The 8,057-nt window shown below is 41.4% G+C and overlaps 1 protein-coding gene across 1 annotated transcript in view; it reads left to right on the top strand.

The window, feature by feature from the left end:
• The first annotated feature begins 378 nt into the window (after positions 1–378).
• pkdcca (protein kinase domain containing, cytoplasmic a) overlaps positions 379–8,057 on the top strand; it is a 53,457-nt gene continuing 45,778 nt past the window's right edge. The window contains exon 1 of the mRNA XM_073050718.1: positions 379–1,286. Coding sequence (XP_072906819.1) covers positions 576–1,286 — 711 coding nt within the window. The 5' untranslated portion in view covers positions 379–575. The remainder of the gene's footprint in view (positions 1,287–8,057) is intronic.

The raw sequence follows: 8,057 nt of genomic DNA, 5'->3' as shown, positions 1-8,057 counted from the left end.
CATTGCCAATCACGCCGCTCATTCACATCCCCAGCACTGCGGCGCTGTTGTGTTTTTGCTCCGATTATCACGTGGACAGGATCTGGGGCGGGATGAGAACTACCCGTGAGGGGGTCTCTCAATGACTGTCGTTAAATATAGCCAATAGACTCCGCAAATTTTCCGCCCTACCGAGCCCATCGTCACACCAATTGGTTGGGACCCATCCATGGGACGGACCTCTCTCTATTTCTCTCTCAGACTCGGCGCCTTGCGGATGCCATGGTGCATGCCGGAATATGTCGTCCCAATCTTCTGCAACCGCCGCCAACAACAAAAACAAGAGACTACAACTCCCGTGACGCTTTGCGTTCGACTGGGGCAACTCAGTCAATCAATACACGTCACGCTGCTTTGCTTATCAAGGTTTTGGAGGAGGGCGCAGTGAATGTGGAGAATACATAAGGAAGAAAAATCCAGGGTTATCTTCCATGCAGGGTAGAAATTGTACTGTACAATGTGAAAACTTCAGTTTTAATCAGCCACCCTGTCTCCTGTTTCATAGCACCCCTAGCAGATCGTAGGTTAACAACGAAATGAGACGCAGAAAGATTGCCATCGCCGCTGGGTTTTGCTTTTCATTCTTCCTGGGCACTTTACTGAATTTGTTATTTATCCCTGGTTTTGATCATCACCATCAGCAGCGCTTAGAGCAGACCGCCCAGGATCACCTCAACAACCAGCCGCCTGTGCTTCTGAACGGAGTGACCGACCAAGACCTGTTGAAGCAAATTAAAGAGAGGTACGAGGAGGTTGTCCGCTATCGGCAGCAGTCAGCTCCTGCAGCGGCTCCGGGGAGACTAGCCAGACCGCTGGAAAGACGCTTGATGGACCTAGCGCAGAACAGCTCCCCAGATCAGCCCCAACCCCAGCATCATCATCAGCAGCAGCAGAGGAGCCCGGATCTTCACGAGAGCAAAACATTAACTGCTCAAGGAGTAAACACCTTCGCTTCCAGTAGCCCGAAGGCTGACTTTCAGTTCCGTTCCCTTCCCTTAAGCTGCTCAGATATTAATAATGCGAGCAGTGTCCATTATTTGGGCTCTGGATACACAAAAGCAGTATACAAAGCGGTTCTTAACGAGACCCTGGCGGTGGCTTTAAAATCGGTGGACTTTGAAGGACACGACATGGAAAACTGCGTTAAGCACTTTGGGACATTGAAAGATTGCTACCGTCTGGCGTCGTATAAACTTGTCAAAGAAATGACACTTTTACAACGTCTACAGCATTCAAATATTCTTAAGGTAGGTACCTGCAATACATTAGAAACTTGTTAATAAACTATTGCCTAATAAGGGAGAAATATTGGGCTATTTAATTCTTAGTGCAGGGACCCCTAAATCCATCCTTCTGATTGATCTACGTGTCAAATAGAAGAGTGGCGAATGTTTCTATACCGGGTGCTTAATGAGCTCTTTGCTAAATTCTACACCGTAATCAGTCATGGCTCCCCCAAGCTATGAGTAGCAGGAGGCATATGTAAAAGAAACATTTTCAGTTTGCAGGAGATATTACTTGCATTTAGTAGGAGATTAGTTGCAAACTGCGTCACTAAATATCAAAACTTAAAAGATTCAGTAATAAGTTCGGCCAATTATTCAGTAATATTTCGGCGCATAATCAACTGTAGAGTTGGATCACGAGATTAACGCATGACAGTCAAATTCCCTACCTCGGTTTTTAATAAGTCAGGTAAACAGAATCCTGCGGTGGGGCTTCTAAAGTGAATTCAGGGCTTTCAGAAGACAGTCCATTTTAACCAAAAGGGTATCTAACCATTTCTCTTCCTCTTGTTTGTACTTTGCGCAGACATTGATTATTTTAATTTGGTTCCACCTGGCCTTTGGGTCGTGGGTTCTTTCGGATTTTCGGCGTTGCTGAAAGGGTTAGACCTCTTGGGTACTGCCGAGTGCAGCTCCAGACGTCGACTGCCCACTTTAGCTTTTTCCTTAAGGACCTGTGGTTATAGAAGATGTGATCGCTCGCACCTTGTAGAAAACGTGGAGGTTGGGAACTAATGTTGCCAGCATTGTGGCAGCCTGTCTGAAAACAACTGTCACTGGATGTGTGACCGGTGGATTTTATCACCAGGCATAGAGGACAAAGTTTTGACCAATGTTGTTCAAAACCGAGACCAGTAATCACATCTCTGATTGGAACTTCAGCTGGCAATATCTCAACTGAGGTTAAAATGCGGTTTCCTCTGTATTTCGGTAATGATGGTCCCTGTCAGAACGCGACAAAGCCCAGCTCACAATGTACCACCATGTGACTTTAGACAGTTTAAAAGGTGAAATTATGATGCGATTAGACGTGCTTTCTTGCGGGGTTGGTGAATCCACCTAGGTATAACCCTTGGCGAGACCAGACCTGTCATTTAGGTTGTCAGGTCGCCCGCTAATGTGCTAATTCCCTCTGGTCAACCGTAATGAGCCCGTTACGGACCAGGGAGCGGGATGCTTCCTGCTGTGACTACCTCGGCTTTGTTCACGATTAATGATTTGGTTTTAATTTAAAAAAAAACTATTGTGAGATCAGCCCTTCAATTAGTTGATTGTGCAGAACTGCTTTGGACAGCCAGAACGTGTTTGTTCAGTATGATTTTCTTTTAGACTTTCTGAATAGATCCCATTCTCCAGAGCTTTCAACCCTAGAATGAATGAGGACAGATTAACAGTATAATACTTGACAGAAAACGAATGCAATTTAGAGAATTCTTGACCTTGTACAGTCAGGAATGTCAATAGTTTGTGGAAAAATGAACGTGTGTTGCGTCCGCTGTCATTTTCTGTAGTTCTCTCGTTTCGTGCTTTTTAAAATGTTAATTGGGAAATGAGATTTTGTGGGATGTTCAGGGCAGCTTGATGCATAATTTGCAAGATAACAGGCATATTGTGGATTGCCAAGGTCTGATCGAAATCATCTCACCTTTATGACTTGTGCATTCTGACCAGCTGACTACCAACTTAGATATAAGTAGTTCAGAGGGCAAAAAGTTTAAAATAGAGCAGAACGATTTTAGGCAACCTAACGCTTTTATTATGTTGTGGCTTAAATTAATAACTTCCACTATGAAAAGGGCACTACATATTCGCAGACAGACACAAAATGGCAAAGATGCAGGTTTTCTGCTTCTGGTTTCTTTTCTCAGCAGTCCCGACACTGATGAAAAGTCATCGACCTGAAGCGTCAACTCTATTTCTCTCTCAATGACGCTGCTTGACCTGCACGGGGGCTCCCGTATTTTCTGCTTTTTTCTCAACATTGTAATAATTTAAGGGCCTCAGTCAAAATAGTGATTTAAATGTTGATGTATGTACCACGATGTTAGTATGTAAATAACTTTACGTCGAATCTCCTGCACGGGTTAATGTTTGTTTCACAACTATTAAAAATCAAAATATATTATACAGTATTTTGCGAAGGAAAGCTTGGTTGTGCTATTGGTCTATACTTAACACCATTAAAAGTCCAATAATAATGAAGAAAGGTACTTTGGAATAATGTTAAATAAGGGACTGTATAAAATATTTAAATAGACGCAACGTGCAATTTGCATGATTTTAAATATACTGGAAATCCCAAAGCTTCTGCTTTTGGTTATTTTCCCTGGAAAGACGGACCAGTGCAAATTTTAATCGACACAGTATCTACATATACCAAATGTGATCGACTGAAACCGTCTCGGTTGTGTTTTAGATACGCCTTTAAACGTTTTGTTGACCAAATACCGGTAAATGGGATTGGCGTTGAGACGTGCCTGATGATTGGTATGAACGGGACAGGGACAGTTAATAATGTGTTGCATTGCTCTACAATAGACGGGTAATCAGTATCATTTTAATTGTCCACCTTCATACTCGCCATAAGATCTTTAAAGGTACAAGCTACCTGTACTGAAAAATCTAAATCCAAAAGGCCTACTTTTTTTGCCCATTGGGGATAGATGACCAATGATAAAATCTAAACTACAGTATATGACTTAATTGATTGAGGAGAGACTACATAAATAACTTTTCAGTTAGCCACCCACTCATTAAACTAAATGAAGTTCATTGTAGTAAGATTTGAATATGCAACAACGGCTGTCTTGTTGTGAAATCTCATTTTCTAGTTTTCCCCAGGAGCAGGTGTTCCGGGCAGGGAGAAAAATGTATCTTTCAACAACCGTTGTTTAATTAGCAAGGATTGGATGCGAGGGTCGCCAGAGCAAAATCTGATTTATGACCACGCATTTAGTTGGTACAAATTGTCACTAAAACGGGGAAGCCCCCTTTCCTTCATTGGCTTCTCCCCACTCATTTAACGTACTGTCCCGTCCTTTTTCAATGCTAATTTTACCCGGTCAACCGCTTGTATATTCACAAAAAAACTTGTCAAGAGTTCCTAAGTCTCGTAAATGAAAGAATTATTATAAATATTCAAATTGTACACTCGCCTTTAATAACCCTGGTCGGTTATTTATCGTACATTTGCAGGATTATTCAGTGGTTTTTTTCTATGTACACTGGATGTTATGGACGTTGTAGATGAGCTGTGATTAACATTAGAAAAACACAATGTGATCACTAGTGGTCACCAGTACCCGAAACGTTTCCCACCATTTTTTTTTTGCCTTGGATAGCATTCTTTAAAGGGGATAATAATCTGCTTCGGATACCTGATGCTTATTGGGTTTCTTTGTTGATCTTCCTCTGGGGAAACGGAGTACTTGCATCTCAGAACCTCGAGTTAACAAAATGCAATCGATTGTTGAAATTAGGCAGTCAATTTCTGAGCGTGTTTTTTTCCCCCGCGTGCTTGAAAGTGAGTGTTCCTGATTATGTGCGAGAATTCCGGAGGATTAATGGAATTATTTAGAGCAAGCCTTTTGAAACATTACCTGCGGGCAGATTGGAACTGTTACTGGCACAGTTCTGTCCAGTGTAGCCGTTACCTTCATTCCATGGGCCAGTCTGGTGTATTTTAATTAGTGTTGCTCTTAAAGTACTATTCCCTTCCATTCTGGAGATGCCTTCACGAAAGCGTTAAATTAGGCATTTGGTTTGCAGCAAGCAAATTTCTAAAGCAGATACACAGGCTCGCCGATAGCTGTCAGGTTTGCTCTGGCAAGAGCTCGATTCGTTATCTGCGATGACAGATGTCCTTTAACCTTATTGCTTTTCACTTGGCATATTACTATTGATCAATTGCCTGCCATTTCCCGCTCTGCAAAAGCTGCTTTTCACGAGCAACTGAGGGCGATCTTTGTTCCTCCGACTCCGGGAAAGGGTGTCTGACCGCCTGGCTAGTGGGTCTGGTCACTCTCCTACCCCTTGTGAGTGCCGAGCTTTGGAGTCCGTGTTCTGAAGCATCCGGCGCTCATGGTTAGAATTAGTAGTAGACTGACATGTGCCTTGTATCACTGCTCAGCACACTGGTCCTCGTAGTAAGCCATCGCCTGCTGGCAGCTCTTTTTACAAACGTTTGCAATGCCAGTTGATTGCATTCACTAGAACACAAAGTTGGTCCCTGATTTGTTTACTGCCGCGTCCTTTCCCGAAATATAAAATATGGTAATCGATGAAAAAAAATGTGACTTAATGACCTCACAGAACGCCATTGTTGTGCAGCACGTTGGGTATGTTCTGCGGTATTAATGGGTAATTACTGGCTCGCGATTATCCAGCAACTCCCGCGAATTAAATCAGGAGCCGCAGTTGAAGGCGCACTGAAGTTGCTTCCGGTGAAAAGCTGGACTGTGTGAGGCAGTAGAACGATGTGGGCTGTGTGACCGGCGGCGTGAGGGGCGCTGGAGTGTGGCTGCAGAAGAAATGTTCTTGGCGGGGTGCGGGTGGTGTGGAGAGAACTTGTCTTGGCTTCATTCTTTCCTTTTCTGACCGACTCATTTGTGATCTCGTGGAAGAGCAGTGGCAAAGATTGCCTGTTAGAGCCGTCACTGTGCTGTGTTTATTAATCCTGTTAAGCTTAGAATTGATGCAGTATGGAATTTAGCCACCAATATACAGATATCAAAACAGTTCAATTACTGAACAGATAATTGTACCATTTTCGCTTGGTTGAAGGATACAGGAATAAGAAAGTGTTAAAATAATCATCTGATGTTGAAGGTAGCAAAACGTCAGTTTGATTGACCTATCTTTCATCCTTTCTGTGTGAGAGATAGCAAAGAAAATGAAAAGAAAAAACACACTTCTACATCACATCTAAATTTGCACAGCACATTCTTATGAGTGCAAATTAGGTTATTAGATACATTACTGAAGTCCTGAAGTATTAGAATCTTTCTCCCCGATCACCTTAAGTTCCCACATTGTCACTTATACTAGTGTTGTTTGGAATTGCGGAGATCTGCATCCGTAAACCAGGTCACAATATTTACATTGCTCCATCCAGCTGTCGTTTCTCACTGCACATTCTTAATGGCAGTTTAAAAAACTCTAGATTTAATGGCAAAAAGTGCATATTGATAGCTCATAAACCTAGTCTGTTGGAATCCAATCGATATTAAGTTGTAATTCTACCCTTGGGCTTGTTTCAATTAATTTCAAAGTTCTTAAGCATCGTGAAGGTTTGTCTTCCTGCCCTACAGTAATCTTAATGCAAAAATATGCATACAGTGTAATAGGAGAAAATACCAGAGTATTATTTGGTGCTGATATAAATTCGAAAGGCTTGTTGAAAGTTTTAATACAATAATATTTTGCTTACATAGGACCAAGTTTAAAAAATCATAATTGAAGAGTTTGTACAGCAATCTATAACTGAGATCAAATTTAAAAAGTGAGAAATTAATTCAAGGAATATTCTAGACGTTATATTTACATGGGTGAATGATAGGTGATATGTTATTTCCCATTAAGCAGCCAGTATTCGATATATCACTGTGGCAATGGGGGGATGAGCAGAAAGGCAGAAATCATTAAATTTAACTGACACAATTCAAGATCATGTTAGAAAATAATTATTTGGAAATGGGCTGATGCCAGTAAAATTATCTTGTGTTTGTTAGTACAAAAAAATTACTTGGGATTTTATGCTAATGTTCAGGGGAAGGTAAAACTGATGTTTTTTTTGGTCTGTCTTATGTATGAATATCATCTCTGTAAAATTGCTGACCTTCAACCCCCCCCCCCCCCAGAAATCGCCCATCAAATCACTTGGTTCATCAACTGGAGGGAATAAACTGAATGACAAAGACTGTCAGATTTGCTAGAGATGTTCTTATCTGTTTTAAAAGATGGGGGGGGGGGAATGCTCCTTGAAGGTGGCATCTGAAGCAGGGCATGTACTCCAAGAGAGTCAAGTACCTGGGTAGGTTAAGGAAATTTATTGAGGAGGAAGATGGAATGAAATAATAAAAATATTATGACGTGTGAGGCCATTGAGTGTGTACCAATTGGGGAAAAATAGCTACACAATTTAATTTCATCATTCATTAAATTCATGGCATTGTGGGATACTACTCTTCAAGTACACATCTAAATAGTTCTATAAATGGAGCTTCTGCTATTCTACTGTTACTCAATGATTACTTTTAAGTTAAAGTTCTCTGGTTCTTGATCTGTTTGCCAAAGGAGTGCATCTTTCCTATCTACTCTTTGAAGATTCCTCCCATTATTTTATACATCACAATTGCTCATGGAGGCTGCCAAATTTTGCTACTTGCAATCCACCAACAATGTTACAGAAATGGTGAAACACAGACCATCTCCCAGTTTGGATTTAATTTTTTTTTAAATTATCTGTAACCTTTTCTCTGCATTTTGCAGCTTTAATGCCAAAAAAAAATCTGATCCATTCTTGTGTATGGCCACAAAGGTTCTGTCCTGCTTCATTCCATGGCTAGAATGTGGAAAGGCAGAATTCTTCCTCGTAACTCTTCTCATTTCAGTCTGCCAGAAGATACGAAAGCTTGGAAATGTACACCAAGTTCAAGGACAGATTCTGTCCCACTGTTATAAGACTATTGAGTGGACCTCTTGTATAAGAAAGGTGAACTCTAACCTCACTCT

Source organism: Hemitrygon akajei, chromosome 7, assembly GCF_048418815.1.
Source record: "Hemitrygon akajei chromosome 7, sHemAka1.3, whole genome shotgun sequence".
Lineage (NCBI taxonomy): Eukaryota > Metazoa > Chordata > Chondrichthyes > Myliobatiformes > Dasyatidae > Hemitrygon > Hemitrygon akajei.
The sequence above is the reverse complement of the archived record's forward strand: the minus strand, read 5'-3'. Positions and strand labels throughout refer to the sequence as shown.